Raw genomic sequence first — 27,385 nt, 5'->3', positions numbered from 1 at the left:
AGTCGGAGACCTTGAGATAAGTGACGTATTTCGTTCCAGCTGATCCACTCATACAAAAACATTTGGTTTTAGGTCTTTAATAGTTATTTATCTACCAAGGTAGGTACGACGTCTTGTCGACCTCGGCTTCGCCTCGGATCGACAATCGACATCTAGTGCGAAAAAATACCGGAATACCTACCTTGGTAGATACAAGGTTATTCGCAATTCCGGTCCATAATCCTTTCCATGCATCCATTTAATGTCGTTTTGAAGGTATTTATTTCACTGTATTCCCGGACACAGTGCGATGTAAACTTTTTTTATAAATTAAAATCTTGCATTGACCAGAAATCGAACCCCCGACACCAAAAGGTTTTTGATCACAAAGCAGCGACTATAGCCATCCGGCTATGGAGTCACACAATTATACCGAACGTATTGTTGAAGCGTATATACTAAGCATTGACTACTCGATTTCATTCAACGCGTCTCTTTACATCACATTGCAATGTGTATTATAACGCAGCCTTCTTGATCGTTCAAATGAATTTCTGCACACACAAGAATTTTGGAACAAAATGTAGGACATGTTTTGCATTGGAAAGGTGGTTATGCCCCGAAATTGCGAAAAACGTTGTATCTACCACGGTAGGTATGCCGGTATTTTTTCGCACACGACGTCATGTCGACCTCGGCTTCGCCTCGGGTCGACAATTGACATCTAGTGCAAAAAAATACCTTCATACCTACCTTGGTAGATAAATAACTATTATTCACCCGTATAAACAAGCATTAGTTCATTTGATTGTCTGAGTGGATCAGCTGAAACAAAATGCATCACTAATTTGAAAGTCGCCGACTGTAAGGAATTTTTTGAACTTTTTAAGATACGAATTCCTAAAAATAGGACCTATGAATATTTGGAAATAATTTTTGTAATTTCTTCGATTTAAGGATTTTCAAGAATTGTATGGAATTTAATTCCTAAAATAGGCTATGGTAGAACATTGTAACGTGTCGTAGTTGACTTTATTTTATAGAAAAATTACCCGGAGTGGAATTATATTCGCGGAACTATATTTGGTTGCGCAACGAATGTATCCCAACTTGCCTCGAGCTTTAAGTTAAGAGCCTGTGCTTCTAACTACACAATCAATAGATATGCTTCACTTTGAACCAATTATTTTTTAAACGACCAAACTCGGATCATTTTGGCGTAAGACCAGTATGTAACCGTATTAAATGGAGGTGCACTTATATACTGCAAACACTCGTTACACTGTTCTCAATTGTGTTATATTTAACGTTAAAGGCTGGCCCAGAACTAACTCAGCGAGGATTGACCCAAATATACTCTTTAATAATGAGTTATTCTTGACAGGCAGGTCAGGGAATTCCGAAAATTGCTCTCTCTTTTGTACTGCCATGTGGAGCCGATACACCGAATTGTATTTGTGTCGATGCTTTTGAAGAGCTTTCGAGAGCTTTGCTTTTTAAGAGCTTTCGAGAGCTTTAAGCATCTTCTGTATTCCACTATTCCAATTTAATCGAAAAGAAGCTGAAAACTTTCGAAAGCTCTGCTCGGCAGGTAATTTGTTTTTACATGTAAAGTACTATTGCCAGTGACTGGTGGCAATTACTTTTCATGTAGAGACTGATTACCTGCGCCGATATTTTGATTGTGTCATTAATAAGCAAGAATCATTAGACGGACTCACCATTCCCTTGCAACTTGACAAATTCGTGAGACTTGATACTGCGTACGGGTCACAATCAAAAATAAATACCTTTCCACCCTCTGGTGTGAACGTGTGAAGCATAAAATTAAATTTTTCATTCGATTTAATATTAGCTCGGCAATCAAAATTTTCGTTCGTTTCATTCTTCTTTTCGTTTTCTTTTTTTTTTTGAATTTTTCATATTTTAATTTGCCGAAAAATCAAAATCACTTTCATCGTTTACCATTTCTTTAACTTGTTGAGCCGCCGAACTTTCATCCGTTTCACTTTCTAAATAATTTGGTGGCACATTCACTCGACTTTCCGCATTGCCAATAATATTTCCTTCACCGCCCACAGGAAGCATATTTTCCACAGCGCCGTTGAAAATCTGCTGCGGTATATTTACATTCTCCGAATAAGTGGTTGAAGAACTTTCTTCGCCCCCATCTGGTGCATATTTATTTTCGTATTGTGAGTCGTTGGCATGTTTAACGGGAACATTTGTTAATGTCGGCGGTTGGGTGATTTCATTAACCGCATCCGATTTCATGTACGAATTTTGAACGTTATTGGAAGATAGGTTTAAGGTATTTGCTGGCATCTGGTTAACATCGGAATAGTAGTTTTCGCCCGGCTGTTCACTGTAATACGCATTACTTGAATATTGTTCGGTGGGTGGATGAGATTCTTGCGGATATTCATATTCGCCTTGGTTGTAATTCGGGTCTTGTGTAAATTGTTGGTACATAGCATCGTAATTTTGATCAACATTTTCTATATGTTGCTGTTGTGGTTGTTGTTGTTGTTGCTCCTGCTGCTGCTGTTCTTGATATTCCTGACCATCGGCATATCTCTCCGATTGCCCATCGGGTGTATACTGCTCCAAATTCTGTTGTTGATAATGTTGGTTTTGGTTGTCATAGGTTTGATCCTGATGTGAAACATGAAAGGAAAACTTTTTGATTAACTCTCGTTCGTTCAGTGTGTTTATGCGCAAAATAAGATCTTAAACTTTGTTATACGATACGTTCCTACAAATTTATTTACGTCGTCTTTTAGACACACTCTACACTCTACATGTTAGTATCTACAGGCAACTTATAATTTGAACATCGGCAAAATAATATACTCGATAAAAGCCACCAGACACACAAACTCGCACACACACATCAAACATCCATACACACAACCAGCCTCTAATGGACTTTATGAATTTTCGGCAAATAAAATCTAATTCATTTCGTAGAGAAGTTTTGGTTGTATTTATGCTTTGTGACCGTTTTCCGTATAAATTGATTATGATTATGTAATGGGTCTATTTATCTTACATTTAGTCATGCATAATCACATAAGTCGTCTGGGATAAAAGTTTGTTTGCTTTTTTCTTCTTCTACACTCTGACTCTCTTGGCAGATAGTATAAGTTTTCGGTGAGCAATCATTGTAAAATGTTGTTAATTGGAATAGTTTGCTATGAATAAGCAGATAACCTCCATTTTCGAAGATAATCACCAAAGGAATTGTGTCATAAAAATCGATGGAAGAAAATTGCTTTACGATTTAGGTTATTAGGCGATTTTCGTGGTTTCACAAATGAACAAGGCTCGGACCCCAGGAATAATAATAATAAAAACTAATAAAACTGGTAAAGGAAGATCAGTTTAGGTTGAATTTAGGACAGGTCAGGTTTTCGGCTTTCAGGCTCACGTCAAATCAAGTCAGGTCAAAATCTATCAGATAAGTTTCACTCCTTCAGCACTAATCATTTTCATCAACGGATTGATGGAAAATCTTTTACTTCATTTGTTTTAATCGAAATTTTGTTCACCATTTTAACCCTTACATAAGACTACACATTAGACAGATCATTGCTTATTTAAATGGGAACCATAATGAATTTCGAGATATTTTCGTACAAAGTTTGTTTGTCACACAAGGGCGTGGATTACTATAGTAATGTATACATTAGTACAGTGAACGACATCTCAAATGTCTAACTGTCAAATTTTTCTGAGAATTTTATTGTGTTATTGCAAATTCACAATGACATTCTCTGAAAAAAAAGACAGTGAGACATTTGAGATGTCGTTCACTGTAGCTAATTATGAGTTGCATAACGTGATTTTTTTTTCGAAAAATTACCAATTCGTTTGTAGAGAACTAGAGATTTTGCAGCAATTTTATTTCAAATGCTTATTCGACCATTAATTGCGATTATCATCTTTAAAAAATTTATGAAATCTCAGTGGATTTCAAACGATTTCTACCAAATTTAAATTAGCTTGAGAATCAATCCATGACCTTCTCCGTGACTAACAAAACTCTAAGGAAAGTCCTGTTGTTTGCGAGCAATTCCATAACGAAAAATGTCCGACACAGGACAAGGTCACAGAATTCGCCATATTCGACTGACTATTTACTATTCATGATGTATACTCAAAACTTTTAAGTTTACTACACATGTGTATAAGCAGTGGATTCCATTGAATGTGTGAAAATGTGGAATAGGTTCTTTTAGGATAAACTAAATGTTGCCGTCTGTAACCAAGATTAATATTATTTGTCGAATAGAGGTCAGGACATTTATAATTCCCTTGACTGAAAGTCATGGGTCTTACGGATGATAAACACCCTAAAATGTTTGTCACACAATGATCACTACTATGATTGAAAATGCATGAATGTATGACCAAAAACCTTAAATACAGAAAATGTTTGTCACACTTTGATGATTCGTTGATAACACGATAACTTGAGTAATTTTCAAAAACTTTTTTTTAATCGACGGGGAATTAAATTCCTCAGGTTAAGTACGAAGATGGGCTATTACGGTCGGGTGTTCTTAGAGATATTCCCAAAAGAATTTTTGTCTCGTCCCTTGATTCCACGATAACTCGAGTAGTTTTCGACGGATTTCCAAAAAAAAATTTTTATTTGACGGGGAATTAAATTCCTTAGGTTAAGTTCGAAGATGGGTTATAACGGACGGGTGATCTTAGAGATATTCTCAGGAGAATTTTTGTCTGGTCGCTTGATTCCACGATAACTCGAGTAGTTTTCGACGAATTTCGAAAAACTTTTTTTTAATCGACGGGGAATTAAATTGCTGAGGCTAAGTTTGAAGATGGGTCGTAACGGGCTGGTGATCTTAGAGATATTCCCAAAAGAATTTTTGTCTCGTTCCTTAATAACACGATAGCTTGACGTAATCCTCAACGGATTTCCAAAAACTTTTTTTTAATCGACAGGGAATAAAATTACGAAGGCTACGTTCGAAGATGGGTCGTAACGGGCTGGTGATCTTAGAGATATTCCCAAAAGAATTTTTGTCTCGTTCCTAGATAACACGATAGCTTGACGTAATCCTCAACGGATTTCAAAAACTTTTTTTATTCGACGGGGAATTCCATTCCCGATGATAAGTTCAAAGTTGTGCTATGACGGTCGGGGGATCTCAGAAATATTCCTAAAAGAATTTTTGTATCGTCCCGTGATATTATCGTGTTATTAGTTGAGTAATTCTTAATGGTCCACAAAAGACAATTATCCCACTAAGAAAGACATTTTTGGGTTAAGCTCGTTAATGGAATATACTGGAGTAATATTCTAGGATTCATTCCAAAATTTTGTGTGTGTAATATCTTTATATCGATGATAAGGAAAAAATTAAAGTTTGGACGAGTGTGACCTTTGCGGCCAGAGCGAAGCGAGGGCCGTAATCACACGAGTTTCATTTTTATTCAATATGTAAGCAAGAAATTCGCCTCTTTCCAGGGTCTGTATCTCGTGCTGCCTTTTTGATGGTATCTTTTCATCAGAATCCTTGTTTCAAAACACACGACCGCAATTCACGCCGTAAGTGTGCCTAAAATTTGAATTTTAAGTGAACGATTCGATGAAAAAGTGAACCGAAAAATACATTTCAACGCTTCATTGTATGAAAATGACGCTACGTTAGAAAGACCTCCGCACTTTCCATTTTGAATTTCGACCGCACTACCGGCGTGAATAACGACCACGAATGTATTAGCTTTCAACAGAAAGTAGATTTGGTTGTAGTCACTTGACCAGTTCTGAAAAAAGTGACCAGTGTACCGAAATTTTCATAAACTGCTCAGTTTTCTCAGGGTTGGTCAAACTGCTACAACCAAATCTATTTTATGTTGAAAGCTAACACATTCGTGGTCGTTATTGCGGTCGTACATACTTGAAAAATGATAATTTTGGTGGAAATATATCACCAAAGACAGTATTTAAAAATCACCCAAATGTATACTTTTCAGCAAATCATCGATGCCTCTTAAGTACTGAAAATACGTATGAGCCAGTATATGATCAAGTGCTGGAATTTCTCATATACGTGTTTTGTATCGAAAGTAGGGTACGCATACCCTGGTATACTTTTATATACTTTTAGAGTGGTTTTTTTTGCTCGGATTACAAAAATCTTCTTGAGAAAAGTAGTCAGTCAGTCAAGGGATCTGACCCATCCAAAAGATGAGGCCTAGTATTTTAGAAGGCTAGAAATTACGATTGGAAAGACAAAAGTCAACAAGTTACAAGTTCACATATATATGTGATAATCTAGAATCGAAATCGAAAAATTCAGAGACGGTTGAGGTCCTAGATGAATTTTCCTCATCAGAATAGTAGGAACACGAAATATGCTGAAAGTAGGAGCGCCGCGCGCAGGCAGATTTTTACATAGAAGTCAGACTTTCAATATCGTTTTAATAGGCAACGGCGAAAAAAACGGAGTTAAAAATTGAACAAAATCGGAAAATGGCTGAAAAAGTACCTCACTATCGTCGCCTTCAAAATTAGTTGCTAAAAGTGACAATAGTGAGGCACATGCATCCCTGCAGATGAAGATGACAAACACACTTTTATGTCTTCTTGTTCGAACTAGACGTGTACTGTACTCTAAAACTAGTTCACTTTTATACCCTAACAAAAAAATCTGAGTTTTTTTTCAACGATATTGCGTACCTGTCCTAGATTCTCCACGAGATACCTATACCTCACACGACACTATATATAATTTGTAGATTTTATCAAGAGATTGTAGATTTCCAACAAGCCATTTTAAAGCTGAATTGTTAGATTATTAACTCAACTCAACAATAATGGTTTCACCTCACACATTCCAGAGAAACTATTCAACGTTTTAAGCAATCTCACTCTACTACCACGAAAATCAAAAATCGCCACAAGCGCGGGTAGTGAATTTAAGGAATTTATAATTAAATATTTCTACCTTATTCTCTGGACCATTGTGCGTTCAACTAGGTGTCAGATATGTAAAAAAAAATCAACGCGAAAAATCTACCCACCCTAATCTCACCGTGCCTCATATTTGAAATTCCTGTACGACCTACTGCATCGATTCGAAAATAATTCCTGAGCCAATTAGAAATGAGGCCAAAGACGATAATCCAATCAGACTTCAATAGACCGCAGATTTTTCTCTTCTTCGTTGACGATCAAATCCATAAATTTTGCGTACGATGTTGTTCCGAAGGTAGTGTAAAGGTAAGTATGAGGAGGACGGACAAAGCATGTGTTCAGGGTATGGTAGAGAAGATAATCTGAAAAAACACAATCAACTGTGGAAGGACGGGGATGCTATGGAAAAAGATGGGCATCATTTGTACGGTAGTATATGGAATCGAATACCTATTGCGCGGCTAGATGGGTCAGTGGGCCATGTAGGGTCGAGAATCGATTGAATTCTAAATACCAAATAATCCCGATTCATCCTAACAACAGAAATTTAACTAAATTGTAAAATTGTACAATTTGCGCGACGCACAATGAGAAACACAAGACCCTCAACGAAACAATAGTGAATGGAACCGAAACGTTATATATATATATACTGAAACACAATAGCGTCCAAACACATCCACACCACAAATGAGATTAAATATGTCCAAACAAAAAGCGATTCACAGCCCATTCGGACGAATAAATTTCGTAAATGATTTTCAGTTTTTTAACAAAAAGATACTCTTCATTCCTCGCTTCCATTTATAATTTACCTGATACTGTTGATTATCCGCCGCTTCACCACCGTAAACCATATTTGTATTCGCATCATCGTGAACATTGCCCTCTCCTCCGTAATACGGCACTTGAAAGATGCCCTCTTCAGAAACATTGTTAACTTGTTGGTACTGTTGCTTATCATAATTACCGTTCTCATTATCAACCGCAGGATATGATGAATTCCCATTCTCGTTTAACTGTTGTTCCGTTGAGTAATATTCTGATTGATTGTAGTCCACTGTTTGTTCGGGTTGATTACTGTATTCGCTATACTCATTATCCTGATACTCTTGTTGTGGTTCGGTGCCAGCATACGGCTGCGTTCCATGAGTGTATTGATTTTCATGGTTAAACGTATTGTCGTAATTTCCTGGCAATTGCTGTTGTTGTTGTTGCGGTGTTGGTGTTGTTGTTTGCTGGTATCCTTGCTGCATTGGTTGAAAAGATGTTGCGTGACTAACGTCTTCCGTATCAGCTACTGGCAGTCCATAATTAACTTCTTGACTTTGATAAACTTTCGACATACTTTCATGGTCAATATTTTGCGGTTGAGGTTGCTGGTAATGAATTGCATTACTCGATTGGTTTTCGTAGTTTGCTTCTTCGGTGTACGTTGGATTATTAATGTCTTGACCCGATGGGAAATTTGTCTCGGTCTCTCCGTAGTAAATGGGATCGAATTTATTAACGTCGTCATTAGGCTGCATTCGTGCATTAGCCGGAGATTCATATACATTCGAAGCGGTCATGCGAAGGTCAGCCGGACAATCTGGCAAATGGACGTCACCATCCGGTCGAGTCGGTGTCATATTTTCATTAAGCGATGTAGCTTCCATCGAATTCCTTACATCATTTTCGGATGCATCAATGTTCAGTTGTTGCATACCTTTTACGACTCTACTTTCAGCAATGTCGACATTCTCATCGTTTCGTGCCACAGTTGATGATGGCATGATGTGTTTAGGTTTATTAAATTCTTCAGCTGAATGGTGTTGTTGCTGCTGCTGTTGTTGTATTGGCTCTTCAATTTCCAGATAATTTATTTTCTCGCCATAAATAACCTCTTCGATTTTATCGATATCTGGTCTGACGTCATTGAACTCATAATTTTTCGTCTGTTGTTGAGTCAATTTTTCATGTTCGTTTTCTGCTTCTTTCATCCCTTCGACGGCATCAATTGCCATTGGATTGTTTCTGGCATTTTCATTGGATGTTTGCCGTATTGGACTTTCTATCTTTGACATTCGATTAACATAACCGATGGCATTCGAATATGCAACACCGGAAATATTTTCACCATCATCAGCATTGAAAGCATCATTGTCGTTCAGTTGGAATCTCACTGGTGGAACATAATTTTCGTCCTTATTTTGATGAATGGCTTTAATAACACCATTCGTATTTATTGCACTAGCATTAGCGGACGTGTTTGAAATTGAAACTGCGGTGTTATTTATATCCGGTTGTGTGTTGGATGAATTATTTACCAGAAAATCATTGGTTGTGGCCGAATTTTTGTAACTGGAAGTGGTAGGGGCAACGTTGGTGGTGGCGGTGGCATGATGTCGGGTAGTTTTTATGATTTCATCGTTTGTTAATTTTGGTTTTATGGCCTCCGTAAATTCGGTTCGATTATTAATCGTATCGTTTTTTTGTTGTTGCTGTTTCGGTTGATATTGATGTTGTTGGAGGTAATCATAAATTTCGGAATTCCGATGCTCGATAGGATGGGATGGCGGTATGAATTTATTGGTACCGTAAAACCGACTGTCAATAGCAGTTATTTGATCTTGATAGTAGGCATTTGGATACGGAGGCATTTGAGATACGTTACTGATTCGGTTGAATGGATGTTCGGTTGGAGGTGGATCTGGAAAAAGATATAAATAATGGGGGTTATCTTTAAAATTGAAAAAAAAAATATTCTCATGCAGAAATTGTGGATGGAACAAAGTTGGTAGGGATTTCATGTGAAATTCGTCCCTCTTACTGAAACCGCACTGAAGAATTTTGCTACATTTGAGGGCTCAGAACATCACTCTAATCTCTGGCAGGACTAGACGGCATACAGTTACAACTGTCTTCAAAATATAAGTCTCAGGCAGAGATAACTTTTGATGCGTTGTGACTGTCGTGGAAAATTAAGACTCGCGTGCAGTCTGACTTGAAATTCCATGTTTTTATTTTTGAAGGAAACTGACCTGAAGCTGTCAGGCTAGTTTCAGGTCGACCTGAAATTTTCATACAAATTTTCAAGTAAGGTTTCATGGTTTAATGTAAGGTTTCAGGTCGGGTCTAACCTGATCGCTATTATCAGGTTGCAGGTAAATTCAAAGACATTCAAAATTATCGATAATATCAATCGAAAGAAATTATCGATAATCGATTAATCATATCGAAATCTTGATAATTATCAAAATATCAATAATTATCGATTATCGATATTTTATTGATAATTTTCGATAAAAAAAGTCGATAATTATCGATAATCATTATCATTATCACCCATGCCTAAGGTAAATTCATCTCAAGTCAAAATTGACTGAATCAGGTTCAGGCAACGCAAAAGTGCAATTGATGACAGCTGCCAAATAGAGTACTTTTTGTATGAAATTTTATCCCCACTCTTTTTACAGTGTAAAATTTTGTATGAAGCACTGTCAAGTTTCAGTACCGTATTTAGAGTACCACTTTCGCTTGAAGTGCGTTGGTTCAGGTCAAAAAAGGTTCTGGCATTTTCAGTTAAGGTTTCAGGTATATCTGACATGTTTCGTGCCTTGAAAGTGTCTATGTGGAAATAGTGGTCAAAGTGGTCAGCTGCAGAAAGTACTCTATTTTACATGAACAGATTTTTACATTGTTTCGCACTGGCCAAAGCACTACAAGTATGAGTGGTACTCTGAATAGGGTGCTGAAACTTGACAGTGTGGTACACAACATAAAAACACTATTAAAAACGATTAATACAAAACAGTACTCTATTTGACAGCTGTCGACTATGATCACTTTTGCTTGAAGTGCGTTGCATTGGCCCAAATGACCAGGTGGTGGTCAAAAATTACTGCAAAATTTACCGATAATTTTTATGAAAATTTTTACGAAAATGACTTTAACGAAAGATATTACTAAGCGCAAGACAATTATATTAGCAATAGTGCGTTGATTTACATGCTCCGAACTACAGGTACTATTTATCGAAAATTGACCTAAGTCGGTAAAGGCAATGAAAGTGTAAAACAGGTATGGTCTATTGTCCGCCTGGAGGACATAAAAATTTGATTTTCGTATTTAAACGCACTCATTTTCATATTATTTTGACATAAAATGTGAGTGCGTTTAAGACGAATTCGCCGATCGACCATACCTGTTCTAGACTTTCATTGGGTAAAGGCAATCTGTAGTGAGGATCCGTTATTTTTCTGATCCGCTGAGGGTTCACATGATATTCAGTGTGTTTATACTTTGACATTGTCACTTCAATCTTATTTCACTCATCGGTATTGTATACGGGGCCTTAGACTTATGTAAGACCACTCTAGGTCTAGTATGTTTCGCAACTCATTCAAATTCGATTTTCGTCCCCGATTTTATTTATAAGCTCACCAAATACGCCATGAACCCAACAATTCTGTTTTCAATTTGTCGAATATTTTTTGGCAATTGAAAATTATAAATCCCGTTCGCATTATGTTCGAATCGCCGTCAGACGGAACGATTTGATTTCCAATCAAAATGAAAAATAAAAATAATTGTTGAATGATTCCCGAGTTCAATTTTGTGGTGAAATGTAACAGAATAACCGACACCTATTTTAACCGTATACAGTGTATACACACTCAGCAATATTTCAATGTCAGAAAATATTCCATTCAATTAAATTAAATCACCGGCTTGTTCGGATATACATTTCCTTTTTGAATTTAGCAAACTTAACAAAGTCATGGTTACTGCCATTATATATACATATAGATGTGATGTGAATAGTCCTCCCCGAAATACATAATATAAAACAAAAGATCTCCAAAAAAGAAACCCCCCCCCATTCCAATTCCGAGTGAGAGAGAGAAAAGCGTTCTTCAAATATCGTATCAACTTCAATTCTTTATATATATACTATACGAACCTTCTATACCCTTTACGCTCAAATCCGATTGATAAGTACTATCAGACATACCATTCTTGTCATAGATGTGACGAAATTGGTTTATTTGTGAGAGGTACTTTAGAAAATCTGATTTCTCATTAGTATCACCCTTCTGCGGTGGTATTTTAAAGGGTGGATAACAAATAGACTGTTGTGCTGGTAATGCTGAAGATGATAACAATGTGCCTGATGTGTTATGGTGGTGCTGCTGCTGCTGTTGTTGTTGTTGTTGCTGCTGCTGCTGTAATAGTAGATGATGTTGTGAGGGTATTAGGTGTTGTGTAAAATTTATTGGCAAATTCTCTGTCGCTGGCTGTATTATCGGCATTGGTGATTCAAATGACGGCAATATCGCTCGCTGTGTATTCCAATTTCTCATCAAATATAATTCGTGTTGTGCCTGTTCGGTTAATATAATGAATTTTATATTTGAATTAGTAAATTCTCTTTCCAACAAAATATACGCCACGTCTTATCATCGCACCGCGTCAACGGTTTGTCTGTCTCTCTCTCTCTCTCTTTCATACCTTTAGCAATTTCAAGCGTTCAGTCTTCGCTGCCAATGTTGCTGCCTGATAGTCGATTCGTTCCAGCATTCGTAACAAATTGTTATTCCGTTCCATTCGTTGACGATCTTCTTCCAAAAATTGTTCATATCGCAATTTGATTGCCTTAATTGCTGATTTTTCACTGATGGAAAACAAGATTTCATTTAAATTTAAATTAGTTTTTTTACCGGTTATTATATTCTATTTGATGATTTTATAATTAAAATTTTTATAAAATTCGACAAAGTTTAATTCCAGATATTTATACGAGTCGTATGAATAACTAGGTGAAGGCGGAAGTGGAGAGACTCGTACACACCAGTTTGAAATAAGGGAATGCACAGAAAGTAAGTCCTGTCGAGATAGTAAGATAGCGTGTTAGTACACGGAAAATCCTGATATGCGTGTGAGACTGTGAGAGCTATAAGTGCACTTAGCACCCCCATTTTTTGGCATATAGCTGTGTAATGTATATTGCAAAGATTGTAGTTAAAATAGCTGTGTAATTTATATTATAGCTGTGAGCCACATTTCAAATCTATCACGAGAAATAAAATTTTTTCACAAACTTTCATGAATTTTGCGGTCACCCATCTAAGTACTAACCGCGCCGATTGATGCTTAACCTGAGAATCCGACCGTCACCTACGCTGCTGATGTGCTAATTTTGCTTGTGCTTTAACATGTTCTTATTTCGAAGCGTTGCTACGGCAATATAAATCCTGCAGCTATATTATGCGGCACACAGCCTATTTCAAGTGTGTAGTTTTTATATTTCACTTTTGTGAGTTGTCACTACAAGGATTGTTCTAGGTTCTGAAAGAAAGTGAATTGAAACCGCGCGAAGAATCACGAATTCAATTGCAGTGAAATTTCTGATATTCGTCTGTGTTTCTACGGATAATGACTGTATTGAAAAGGTATTACTATAACCTGATCATCAAGCTTCATTACAATCAGCCAAGATATTTTAGAACAGTTTTTGTTTGTATATTAACATTGAGTCCGACCAGCACGAATCATGACTTGAATGCATGGTCCCACACATTTTCTCATATGCAGCACACAGCTATATTTTTCATACGTCAAATATGCGTTACACAGCTATTATATAGAGTACACAGCCACAATATACAGATCCTAGCTATAAAATGTTTCCACGGTGCATAATGTAGCTCTGTAATCCATAATATAGTTGTGTAACTCATATTGCATGGAAATAACCAACATTAACAGAATATGCGTTTAGTAGCTATATTTTTATAAGTCTTGCAGCTATGTTATGAAAACTACAGCTATATTATAAGTTACACAGCCTTTATCGAAATTCACGGATTTTCCGTGTAGTCGGGTCGAAGGCAACTCGAAGTTGTTGCAAAAAATCCTAGGGAAAATTTTCCACTCAGAAATTTTGCAATTTTGCGGGTGATTACGTGACTTTCAAATAGTCAATTTACAGATTATTTAGAATCCGTGATGTACTAAGTCCGATGGATGCCCCACTCTTTCTTAAAGTTGGACGAAATCTATTTTCAAACAATTTCACTCAACTTGAATCATGTCAAATCTGTTCTGTCATTTCTCGAAAGTCAGTTTTTTTAGACATTTCCGAATTTTCAGAAGAGTTTTAGGATTGTCCATAGATTGCCAGATAAACTCACACATATTATCTAAAAATAATATTGTTAGGTCAGTTTACACCCAAAAACAGTTTATATAGTTCGTGCAAACCGCCATTTCCTTCCCAGCAAGTTCAAAATGTCTGCATTGTTTTTCGATTTTTTGTTTTGTTTTCGTCCTGACCTATACAACCAGAGTTCTCCTACTACACAATCGCAAACTTATGCGACTTACAGTCAATGAGCACCGTACGAGCATAGTTTAACGTAATTTCCATCGGAGTATTTATGAACGGTTGATGATATTTGCAACCGGGTACAAATAGTAGTTGTTCATCCCGGGTATAAATATAGTATGTGTTCGTATTACATAATCAACATCTTCGAGAAAAATGACAACAAATAATTTGCATGAGAAATTAGACTTACGGTATTGGTCGACTGATAAAAGAAAAATGAACTTGCCTCAACTCTACTATGTTAAGCTAAAACCACTTATCGCATTTGCTTTGTACAGCTATCGAAAGCTTCTTTTGGATTCCATTGGAAAAGTGAAAGATTTCTGTGGAAAGGGATTCTTCTGACAAACAGATGACCGAAATCGGACGCATTTTCTATTGGAATTTTTTACATGTTTAATGTATTCGACCCCAGAACCCAAAACCACTTTCAAAAAATTCTTCGAAGCTTGTGTGGCTGGCAAGAGGTCATCAAAAACCGAAAACTTACACTTTTCTTACAATAATTTCTCCAGTTATACGAGCCATACAGGGTCGTGTGGGGTGTCATTAGAAAGGTAATTGCATGTACTTCCGGGGCAAGTAGGGTCTTATTGGGTTTAAAATTCATCCACACTGAGAAGTGTACAGTTGAAGTTTTCAACCGAAAAAAGACTGAAAACTTACACTTTTCTTAAAGAAACTTCTCGATGGACACGAAACGTACATGGTCGTGTGGGGTGTCATTAGAAAGGTAATTGCATATACTTTCGGGGAAAATAGAGGTTACGGAAGTTTGGTTGCATTTGTGATTCAATATAAGCACTTAAACATTTCAACTTCTCATAATTAGTAGTAGATGCTTCCAAACCCCAATAAAACCCTATTTGCTTTGAAAGTACATGCAATTAACTTTTCTCATGACACCCCACACGACCATGTACGTTTCGTGTACCTCGACATATTTCTGTAAGGAAAGTGTAAGTCTTTTTCGGTTGAAAACTTGAACTGTACATATCTCAGTGTGGATGAATTTTGAACCCAATAAGACGCTATTTGCCCGGAAGTACATGCAATTACCTTTCTAATGACACCCCACACGACCCTGTACGGCTCGTGTAACTGGAGAAATTTTCGTAAGAAATGTGCAAGTTTTCGGTTTTTGATGACCTCTTACCAGCCACACAAGCTTCGAAGAATTTTTTTGAAAGTGGTTTTTGGTTCTGGGCTCAAATACATCACTGGGAACATGTAAAAAATTCCAATAGAAAATGCGTCCGATTTCGGTCTTCTGTTTTGCAGAAGAATCCCTCGGAAAACGAAAGAAACTCAAGCCTCTTCAAAAGCTGAAACATAAATGCGATAAGTTATTTTCACTTAACATGGCAGAACTAAAACAGTCGGATGCAAATGGAGCACAATATACTATTTGCACCCTGGTATGACTATTGAAACCTGTGTGCAAATAGCGTATGACAATTCACACCCGGGTGCAAATGGTGTAGGACATACTATTCGCAAATATAATTAATGATTTTGAGATTTATTGCCATTTTTTCTCCCGTTTAAATCTTTTATTTTAAATTGTATTATGTGATGAAACAACATTCATATACAAAATCAAAACATAACTATCAAAGTATATACCATTTATGACGTTCCCGCATTAATAGCTCGAATTTGTGTTCCAATTCCTGTCGTTCCATTTCACTGTAATTAAAGCCATTTTTTTCAATATTTTCAATTTCAAACTGACAAAGAACTTATCAATTAATTAAGCTGAATCAGGCGATTCTTAACATCTCGATAACTTCTAAAATTTTGCATCAATTATTTAATGGAATGTAGAACATATACATATAGCCCAATCAAATGAAGGGCGTGCGAGATGATGGAAAGTTGCAAATGTGTATAGTTTCCGACAAGCAGTGCTTAAATACAATGTTTTGATAGAAAATATCTATTAGATATATGATTCAGGTGGAAACTTTTAACAAGTTAACTAATAAAACGATATGCTTGCTTGGCAACGGAATGCCTGTTAATGCCTTTGTTCAAAGATGAAAGTTTTTTTTTCTAAATTTGTGCTTGTATTGAATAGTGAGGAAAGTAGATTATCCGATATTTCAACTCAATTAGTTATAAGCGGATACCAATTAACCCAGACCATTTTTCCCAAATCGATGCAAAATGTTCTTCGGAGCATAAAATATGGTTCCTCAACATGACTAGAGTATGTGGCCGCTTCTCTGGAATATTATGCAAAGTGGGCGTATCCCTCAAGCTTTATTAGTGCGGAGCTAACGCCAGGTCGTAGGACGTGTCACCGTTTTTTCTGAAGATAAACTAGTAATAAAACTAGTTGTGTCGATTCGTCTTAAACACATAAAAGTAATGAAGAAATAGCTCCATTTCATTTTGATTAAATACATATTTCATGGTATACCCATAAGGAATATGCTGTATGTGATATCATTAGAAAGGTTAAGATAAGACCAAGGCTAACGGATACTATTAAGTTTCTGCCAAAACTCTCCGAAAAATCTATGTTTTTTTTGTAAAACATTTTAACGGGGTAATGTATGAAAAATACGGATTATCTCAAAACCCTCCAGTACAAACGATTATAATTTTCATTGAATAATGATCGGGGCTTAGTCCCCTACCATAAACAGCCATAACATTTTGTGTACATCAACTTTCAGCTAATTTTTTTTTGGCATCTATTTTTTTGTCAGCAAATTTATTCTTTTAGTAGCAAAATTATTTATTTCATCAGCAAATTTATTCTTTTTTTCTGCAAATTTATTTTTTTTAGCAGCAAATTTAATCTTTTTTATCAGCAAATTTAGTGTTTTGTATCAGCAAATTTAGTGTTTTGTATCAGCAAAATTAGTCTTATTTTCAGCAAACTTATTAGTACTCGAACAGCATATTTATTGCTTTCTGAGCAGCAATATTACTGACTTTAAGCAGCAAAAATAATTCTTTTGCAGCAAATCCCTGGCAGCTTTATTACTTTGTAGTCAGCAAATTTATTGTTTTGTAATATGCACTTTTAATGCCTTCGAACAGCAAAATTAATACCTCGAAGTTATTGCTTTTTGTCAGCAAATTTATTAGTGTTTCAATTGCAAATTTATTTTTTTATAAGTAGGAAAATTACTATCTTCAATCAGCATATGTCCCGCAGTAGGACAAATAAAATTATATCACTAACACCACTAACACGAAAACGTCAACTCAACAAGCGACGAAAAGTAGAACTTTCCGTTGCCTTTATTGCGAAAAAAGTTGTACACAACTCGGTGATAGATCTTTTAGGCACACGAAGTGTATTGTCACGCTCGACCTGCGGTATCGAGTGACAATCTACACACCTAGTGCCTAAAAAAGCATTTATCCCTCGATTTGAATGGGGCTTCGTAATTTCGCTATGCGTAATTTCTAGGATGCACACCTTTCATAATAATTTCACTTTAACTAAGTTTACGGATGGCTCGGCGTGTTAAAACGCTCTTTATGGGCAATGAATTACACAGACTAATTATTAGACGATGCGAGAGAAAAAAAATTAACTCCTAAGTTACCGACACCGTTCCGGCGCCCGGCTCGCATTGCGGCCCTCCGCTTCGCTCCGGGGCAATGGGCCGGATCGCTCGGCGTGTTAAAACGCTTTTTAAGTGCAATGAAAATTGGTGTCCATTTCGTAAAAAGAAATGAATTGTCCGTGTAGTGTCAATAACTATTTACGTTGACGTAAGACGTGAAATAGTAATTTCTGCAGCTAGTTGCGCAAAGTGGTAGTTTGTGTCACTAGATGTAATGTTATCAAACGTGCGAAGCGAGCGAAGCGAGCGAAGCATGTGACAAAAACTACCACTTTCACAACGTGTTGCATACAACGTTTTCTGCAACCAGCTGCGAAAAATGAACTTTTGAAATTGTTACACTGCGATTATATATCTCAATAGCCGAATGGTTAGAGGTGTTGCTCGATAAGCATTGGGTTTTGGTGTCCATTTCACCACTAGTGACGAAAAGAATATATGAAAATCCATTTCACCAAAAATAGATAAAAAATAGCTAAAATAAACAATTAATTTTGCTTATGACAAGAAATAAATCTGCTGACAAAAGTAGAATAAATTTGCTGTTGCAAATCAATAGAATTGCTGTTAAAAAATAGCTAAAATAAACAATTAATTTTGCTGATGACGAATAAATAAATTTGTTGACAAAAGTATTAACTTTGCTGATAGAAATAAATAAATTTGCTGCTAAAAAATAGCTAAAAAAATATTTAATTTTGCAGATTGCAAAAAAATAAATGTGCTGACAAAATAAGATTAAATTTGCTGCTTCAAAAAAATAAATTTGCAGACGAAGAATTAAATTTGGTCACAATAGCAATAAATTTGCTGAACTAAAAGAATAAATTTGCTGCAAAAAAAGAATAATTTTGCTGACAAAAAAAGATTTCCCATTTTTTTTTCAAGCTCACCGTGACAGCAGGTATACACGGCAGATTACCTATTGTATGCTTAAAACGTCGACATTCGATTTCATTTCAATTTACTATGTTAGTCTTTGAATAGCAGATTTGTGCGCAGTAATGGAATATCGTAAGTCGATTTCGTTGTGTCAGCTAGCAAACTTTCAAGTTTTCGTATTGTATAACATCGTTGGCAACAGAAAAGCTGCTCTTCATGAATGGATATTACGTTTTTTGTAAGCTTTTGTCAACAGTAATGTAAATGCAATGTAAGTCATATCTACGGTTCTATATTCTGGCTGTGAAGAACACAAAACGGAGAAGATTGAACGTCTTCTAATAAAAGAGCAATTTTCAACATGATTCGGAGAAGGTATTGTCAGTCAGTCGCTCCATTTTCTACACAATGTTATACTGCACAATTCATTTTAAATATTCGATACATCCTAACTGCATACTGGCACACAAAACATCCAACTGCTAATATTATTCGTGCCATTTTGTACCCGTTCTTTGGAAAATTTATTTTAATTATACTTACTATAATATGTATGAGGTCAAACACATTAAACAATTCGTATTTAGACATGTTGACGATTGTTCACCGTTTATGATATTTTCAAACATTCATTGTACAAGTACATGCACCCATTATGAACGGATAAATTTTTGGAAATTGTTCGTTTTGTGGAACTTTTCTCTACGGTTAATATAGGTCGCAGTCGCATTGGTATTTTTCCCTTGTATTTTCGGACAAAATAATTATTATCGGAGCGGCATGAAATTCTCTATAAGAATGTTCAACCCAGTTGCAGGCGAGGGAAAGTATCATGTGAAACATTATCCCGCTCGCCTTGCAACCAACATTATGTTGTGAATATGGTAGTTGTGCCAATATTTGCATCGATCTGATGGTGATGAAAGAACAACAACACTCACAATAGTAAATTACCGCTCGCCACACTTTTGTTTCGAGATGTGTACGTACATGAGCTCGTGCACGAGGCCATTACTCAAAGTGGACGTTTTGACAGTTTTTTTAAATCCACCAAGCAATTGCGTAAACTATTTAATTTTCTTTTGTCTAAGGTCGGCTGGTGTTTGATTCAATAACACACATTTGCTATATCGTTATTGTGACGATTACATCACCCTTTATTTTAGTTGTTTCTCAGAACTCAGTAATCAAAGAAAAGCTCCGAAGTGTTTTCGTCCTTGATGCGTGTTTCTTGACAACGCAGCACTTTACAAATCAATTTTCTGTTAAACGCCACACTAGCTAATCGAAGCCTTTCAACTTCAACTACAATCGAAGAGCGCTCTATCGAAAGCCGTTCAGTACAAAGGTAAATAATTAACTCGAATTCTGCACTCTTGATCCAACCAATTAATAAGATTCCTTCAAGTTGTCAAAAGTGATTTTTAATTTATTTTGTTTCTACAAGATGTGGAATTAAAGGCTCAAAATAATATCCAGATACAACAGAGATTAGTATCTCAATATTTGGTCATTGAGCTTGACATATTGACAATTTCCATAAACTAAGATGCTTAACCCAAATTAGGGAAAATTGTCTGTTTGCTTCTCGAAAGCATTTTAACATGAGGTATAGAGGTGATAGCATATAAACACTCTCTTACTCTATTAATGTTCGTCGCTAACGATATACAAATAGAATATCGTCTGGAAAATGATAAGATCTACAGTAGTTTGAAAGTGTTTTCATTTGGCATATAATAATAACATATAAAAGCATAATGCATGATTCAGCACAAGTCACCGGAATCGAGGAAAATGTGACGCAATTCCTTGCGGTTACGTTCGTAACAGCACACATTGTCAGAAATGTTAAATTTGCGATTAGAATTTAATAACGCAAATAGATGTGCCATCTGTTATCGACAGCTACGACAAAAGTAAGCCATACAGCTATGACATATTTGGTGTTAGCTGAAATGGTTAACTAATGAAGTAAAAGATTTTTCTATAAATTTGATAAGACCTGCAATCAGGGCCTATTTTTGGAAATTTATTTGGAAATTTTTACCAAAATTTCCAAAAAATTTCCAAAAAATTGCGAAAGTTCAAAAGTCGAATATTTTTATAATTTTGAACGGTTTTGGCATTTGCTGAGTTTTGTCTTGCATTTTAGCCGGTTCTCAAAGTTTTTATTTGATTCTTGCTCAAATTAATCATGCTCGATATCATTATATTTCGAAGAGTGTGTCAAGAACCAAACAAAACCATTGAAAACCGGCTAAAACGCAAGGTTGAGCTCAGAAAATACCAAAACCGTTCAAAATTATGAAAATATTCGACTTTTGAACTTTCGCAATTTTTGGAAATTTTTTAGAAATTTTTTTGGAAATTTTGGTAAAAATTTCCAAATAAATTTCCAAAAATAGGCCCTGCTTGCAATTACAGTACGAAAACGGATAACATGAAAATTCTGGTTTGCAGGGCAAAGGGGAAAGTGGGGCAAGCACAGCCGGTAAGTTGATTTTACTCTAAAAAGAATCTTACCACTTACATGTCAATTTCTGGCCTAGACATTCTTAAAATCGATTTTTAACCGTGAAGCTATGATGTCACATTTTTGACCAAATGGAGAAAAATGTAGATCATGCTGTCTTCTTTTGTTTCTAGCAAAGATCAAGCTTCTAAAACGTTACTTCTATTCTCAAAGTAATGATCGGTTTATGTACACGTACAAAGCACCTAGCATAGTAGTATAATATTGCGAGTGTCAAATAGAGAGCACTAACGACATGACCTTGAAAATGTGTAAAAATGAAAAATTACACGGCACACTGTTCTCATTTACTACTCCACTTGACATAAGCCCTGTTATACTACTTTACTACTATGCTAGGTGCTTTGACGCGTACCAGCAAAAAATATTTCAGCAAAATCTTGATACAATTTCCATCTTCAGCACTTTTAAGCACACAATTGGTTTAAGAATAGAGTTACATTGATGAGATATGATAGCGCCGACATTCTTAAATTTTCCTGGTTTCTCGAGAATTACTTTGAGAATGGATTTTTGAAGTTAAAATAAAATTGGTTGATATCTTCATCAGTCAACGTACCTAACCCTCCCATAAGGTGGTACATAGTTTAATACTCTATTTGACATAATAAATATTCTACTACTATGCTAGGTGCTTTGACTAGTGTCAGCGATAGTATATTACTTCCGAGGTTCCAAGTTGTGTATTTGATAAGTGGGGTGTTACAGCCCGACCCGAATATATTACAGAAAGATATTGTAAACAATTTCCGGAAATCAAATTTTTTTAGAAAGTAGAACCTGCATCACGACTAACACTAACGCACCGGTCACGATACATCATTTACTTCAACTTTTTTGTTCCTTTCTCCTATAACAATCTCTCCACAATTTTACATAAGATATGTACGCTTACCGAGTAAAGAATTACATTATATCTATTATGTGAAAAGGAAGATAAACTTTCAAAAAATTATCTCAAAGATAGATTTTTCAGTCTGTATACACACCTCTTCAATCCAGGTTTATTATTCTTATGGGATTAACCTGTCTTCACAATGCTCTAGTTTAGCGTTAAAGAGCCCATATTGAAGGTATTTTTGTGCATTTTTCATGTTAGCAAATATGGAATTGCTTCGGGGGCTGCTAAGGATAATGGATTTTACCTTTTATGGAAAGTGTAATAAAAATGCCTGAAAAATTAATCAGAATTTTCAAAAATGGATATACCAAACCCGTTACCATTGAATATAGGATTCGATGGCACATCGCATTTTGTACGTTTGATGTTACACCATTATATTATTAGCATCAAAAAGCATACGAACATTCGTTCTGTTTCATAATTTTTGTTTTATTTTTCAACGAAATTTCGCACATTTACAAATGAATGCATAAGCTCCTGATCTTTTAAAATATGCGGTGGTTCGGGTCATTTAACATATCCTAATGCTAAAGCAGTATTACCTACAAAGAAGACTTACGATTTTTAGCTGCTTTCGTGGAATCGAAATAAAATGCTGATGTATATTCCCAGACAGGATACAGATAAATGTGGAAACCTGAAATAATAGTGGCTGGCTGCAGGCTTACGTTCGAAAGAAATATTTTAGGTGAATGTAACTTTTCGTTCCGAAAATGGAGATTGTATGACTGTTGAGTCCATTGCCCCCTTACCAGCATAGCACTACCATTACTTTCAGGCGTTAACGAACTTTAAAATTGATATCAATTGTTAGGGGAACTTTACTATGAGAAGCTTGGAAAATTTTACGTACATCTACTTTTATGTCATGATAGACCAGAATAACGTAATATAGAGACTTGTAGATGTTTAAGAGTGATAGCGCCAAATCTTCATGTGATTGGGGAACAAGTGGTCTCCGATTTTAATGAGTGATAGCTCGTTGGATTCGTCTTTCAATTCTAATACGCATCGCTTGGTGCGAGTAGATCCACGAGAGTTATGACTAAAAATGTAGTGAATGTTCGGAGAGTCCGCCTTCTCTGCAGCCTCGATGTTCCACGAAACTGAGTATTGGATGTTATAGTATTGGCCTCACCCACTATCGTTCCACATATAAATGAACCCAGTACTTTTGTGCTGCAAGCCCACAGAAGTGTTGGAAAAAAAGTTCGTGCCAAAATGCAGATTTTTTCCTTCTTTCCGGAGCTCTACAGCTGGAACAGCATCTGGAACGGTACTATGGAAGTCATTTTTTATCGTCAACTATTCTTTTACGTTATCAATACAAAAACGCGTCGCTATGCCATGAATATATCAGATCTAGTGTTAGTAATATCAAGAGAAAAATTATCAAATTTTTCTCGCAGAATTTTAGTCAAATAAAGTGTTAGCGTATAGCAAATAACCTCAGGACTCCGGAACAGTAATTAGTTTTTCAATCGGACCAATATTTGCTACGTGATAGGAGTTTGGAAAAACGATATGATCAAGTGGGACCGAACGGTTTTCCAAACTCCTATCACGTAGCAAATATTGGTCCGATTGAAAAACTAACACTTTATTTGACTAAAATCCTCGGAGAAAAATGTAATAATTTTTCTCTTGATATTACTAACACTGGATCTGATATATTCGTGGCATAGCGACGCGTTTTTGTATTGATAACGTAAAAGAATAGTTGATGATAAAAAATTACTGTCATAGTACCGTTCCAGATGCTGTTCCAGCTGTAGAGCTCCGGAAAGAAGGAAAAAATCTGCATTTTGGCACGAACTTTTTTTCCAACACTTCTGTGGGCTTGCAGCACAAAAGTACTGGGTTCATTTATATGTGGAACGATAGTGGGTGAGGCCAGCTACAACACCCACACTCAGTTTCGTGGAACATCGAAGCTGCAGAGAAGGCGGACTCTCCGAACATTCACTACATTTTTAGCCATAACTCTCGTGGATCTACTAGCACCAGTCAGTGCGTATACTCTACCTGTAGGTCTTTCCAAGGCCGACATTCATACAACATTACAACAATTTAAAATCATTTTTTCTTGAGTTATTGTCGAAAAACTGTTTTCGGTACCCTCTGACACGTCTTCACTTTTGAACGCTTTTCACAGAAAACTATTTTTTTTAGAAAAAGTGAAAGATACGTGTTTCTTAGAATTGAAAGACGAATCCAACGAGCTATCACTTATTAAAATCGGAGACCGCTTGTTCCCAAAGTTTAAAAAATCACCTGAAGATTTGGCGATATCACTCTTAAGCTTCTTTCTACTTTAATGGAAATATTGGAATTCAAAGAAACAGTCAATGCTCACATAGTAACTCTTTGGTAGATTTTTATTTTGACTAATTAGACGTTTGCACCAAAAACCTCGCTCCGCTCGTATGGAAAACTAGGACTAGTGATACAAAAATCGACTCAGTGCATCACGGTGCAGAATATACTATTTCGTAGTCTTTGTTGGAATCAAAATAGAAAACCATGTTGTTTTGGATTATACATTCACTGTTAGTGTAGGTGGACGAAGAACGAACAATGGCTGTTGAATAGGCGCGAATTCTTGAGTGTATAATGCAGTATATAATTGGCATCATTCAGAAAAAAAACAGGTGTTATCGGCATTATTCCTCGAATACAGCGTATCGCTTACAGTATAGAGTACCAACACTGCGGCAGTGTGAGATTTAATGGATACGGAGTCCGCAAATAGGGTAAATACGAGTTCAAAAATAGGGATGGGAAGTGTCAGTGATTTTAAGGATTTAGTGCTATTTGATCTGACAAAGACGACCACAGGGTGTAGTTATGAATAACGTAATTGGTATGAAATTAAATCTCTTCGATAAGTTTTTATTTTGTCACGATTGTCTCATTTTCGTGTCCAATATATAATGAAGTTTGCTCTGAGATTTTACATTTGGCAAATAACTAGCCTCTTCAGAACAATTTATAAAGAATGGCACGATAACTATAAAATATCCGAAACAGACCTAGCGATTGTTTGATAAACAAAGGCACGACTACAAAGGCTACACATGACAAAACAATAACAAACATGCCATGAATGAGAATGGAATATGGTGGTGCACTGTTCAATCAATATTTACAACGGCAAAAATAATACTGAGCATCAAGCGGCAGCAAAACTATTAGTAATTTCATACCTTTTCCATACTTGCTCCTCCAATTTGCTGACATGATAATCCTTTTTGAAGAACATATTTGCACCTTAATTTCTCCGGGAACTGTTAATGTTTTGTTCCAATAAAATACACCAAACGAATAGCGAAAAAAATCCAAAACTAATCGTTACAAGTGGCAACGAGAGAATAAACAAACTTTAAGTAATAAAAGGGAATATATTTCGGTTCTATATAAGTACTTATATGAAACATACGGCTGAATACACGGGGCAAACACAAAAATAACAAGTTAACGATATAACGATATTAGAGAGAGAGAGATAGAGAGAGAGAGAGCTACCATGGGCTTATATGTGTATAATATCCCATTCATAAAGAACTCGACCCCTACTTTTTTATTATGTGATTTTTCCTTGTGTGACAGGTGCTTGAATCGATATTTTATTGACCAATAATGATATTATTTTAATGACATCAAATACGACAGGGCCGTATTACATTTTTGTACAACATTTAGTTTCTTGTTTTTCGTTCATCTATACAGCCGCTTGAATGTTAAAAATATTGAAGTAATAGATTTTGTACCAATCACTATACGACTTATGCAAAGGTATTTGGGTGGACGAAAATTTACTTGTTTTCCTTCAATTTAGCTGTAAACTGAGAGACTGTATCATGTACGTACACATTGCACGTACTACACTCATCACATTTATATCGTTTTTCGCAGGAAAATTTGTTTATTTTGTTATAGATGCGATCAGGTACATTTTTATGATCCCATCTCAGCCATGAAATCGTTTCGGTTCTACGTACGGTCCTGTGATTCAAATGGAAAAGGTTGAGTGAATTTCTGTGTAGGCTCAATTTCGTATAAAATTATTTGCAATAACAACATTCGATAACAAGTCCTTTTTCGGGGAAAATTGATTCGGCAATATAATGGAGCACACACAGTTCTACAACTTTCCGTAAAAGTCGTATCATTTGTTTTAATCTTATTCCGAGAAGATGAGACATTGAATACATTCGTGGATAATGGAAGGGATGTATCGCAAAACAAAAAGAAAAAGAAATCGTGTAGTGCTATCGTCATATGCTGTTGATAAATTACACCACTAGCAGAAGACAGTCTGTGCTAACCCACAACGTAATTATCGAATACAGTGGTATCGTCCTATCGTTCCCAACGGTAATTAGAAAGTACATAAAATTTAATGTCCGAAAGGAACAGAAGAAATACTCGGAACGGAAAATGTTATGAAGCGAACGTTCACCATTCGAGATATCGTGTCTTGTTTTGTTTGTTCAAGAATAAGACATTTGAATGCGATCAAAAATGCGTCTCAATTGAAAATGTCGTTTTGAGAAGAAGCTCTCGGTTTTTCCCGTGGTATTTCTGGATTTTTTTTTGTTCATGACTAAGAGATTGAACTGGTTCTGCTCGTCAGAGATGTCAGATTTGGCGACTCATTTGTAGAGCAAAATTTAAAATTCTTTTGTTAGTGGCTTATTCCCATCGGGTGGACTCTCTCGCTCTCTAGTCTTTCTACAATAAATACAGGCTCGATACTGTCCGCCATCTAAAATCTGACATTTTACATTCATACATAGGGAGTGATGTCAAAATATTTTGCTGTAAAACTGTCATCTGCTCTCGCTTTATTAAAGTAATCTTTCACCAGCAATCATGTCTCCTCCGATCATTGTGATCAACAAAGTGTGTTTTTATTTTGCCATAAAACCGAGAGATTTGGAACAGGAATATCAAACGGCTGGCGTCACATTGTCGGACATGACATGGAAAATCAAAATGAAAAAAAGATCCGTTGAAGCCAATGGCAACAAGAAAGAACTCCTCGATGTATTTTTGACTTGTTCACCCGGTGAGAACGATCGTTCTGGTGATTGGATTTGCGAGGCTGATGCGACAATCGCCCTACGTGCAGTGGATTCACAGCAACGTGTGTACGAGAAAATATTACGGA

At 36.1% G+C, this 27,385-nt stretch overlaps 1 protein-coding gene across 3 annotated transcripts; it reads right to left on the bottom strand.

Annotated features, from left to right (window-relative positions):
- Window positions 1–924: 924 nt before the first annotated feature.
- On the bottom strand, window positions 925–25,642 carry LOC119069731 (GATA zinc finger domain-containing protein 10). Of its 3 annotated transcripts, XM_037173863.1 has the most exons (7): window positions 25,419–25,642; window positions 15,927–15,989; window positions 12,422–12,584; window positions 11,874–12,294; window positions 7,899–9,620; window positions 7,744–7,835; window positions 925–2,634 (listed from the first exon to the last, which is right to left on the bottom strand). In XM_037173863.1, exons 1-7 carry the CDS (start codon window positions 25,472–25,474, stop codon window positions 1,906–1,908), a joined length of 3,246 nt encoding a protein of 1,081 aa, XP_037029758.1. In that variant the 5' UTR covers window positions 25,475–25,642; the 3' UTR covers window positions 925–1,905. The 3 variants fall into 3 exon arrangements, with proteins under 3 accessions (XP_037029758.1, XP_037029756.1, XP_037029757.1); XM_037173861.1 differs by having other exon boundaries at window positions 7,744–9,620; XM_037173862.1 differs by lacking the exon at window positions 15,927–15,989 and having other exon boundaries at window positions 7,744–9,620.
- Between the last annotated feature and the right edge of the window lie 1,743 nt (window positions 25,643–27,385).

Source organism: Bradysia coprophila (genome assembly GCF_014529535.1).
Source record: "Bradysia coprophila strain Holo2 chromosome X unlocalized genomic scaffold, BU_Bcop_v1 contig_39, whole genome shotgun sequence".
NCBI classification, from domain to species: Eukaryota; Metazoa; Arthropoda; class Insecta; order Diptera; family Sciaridae; genus Bradysia; species Bradysia coprophila.
The sequence above is the reverse complement of the archived record's forward strand: the minus strand, read 5'-3'. Positions and strand labels throughout refer to the sequence as shown.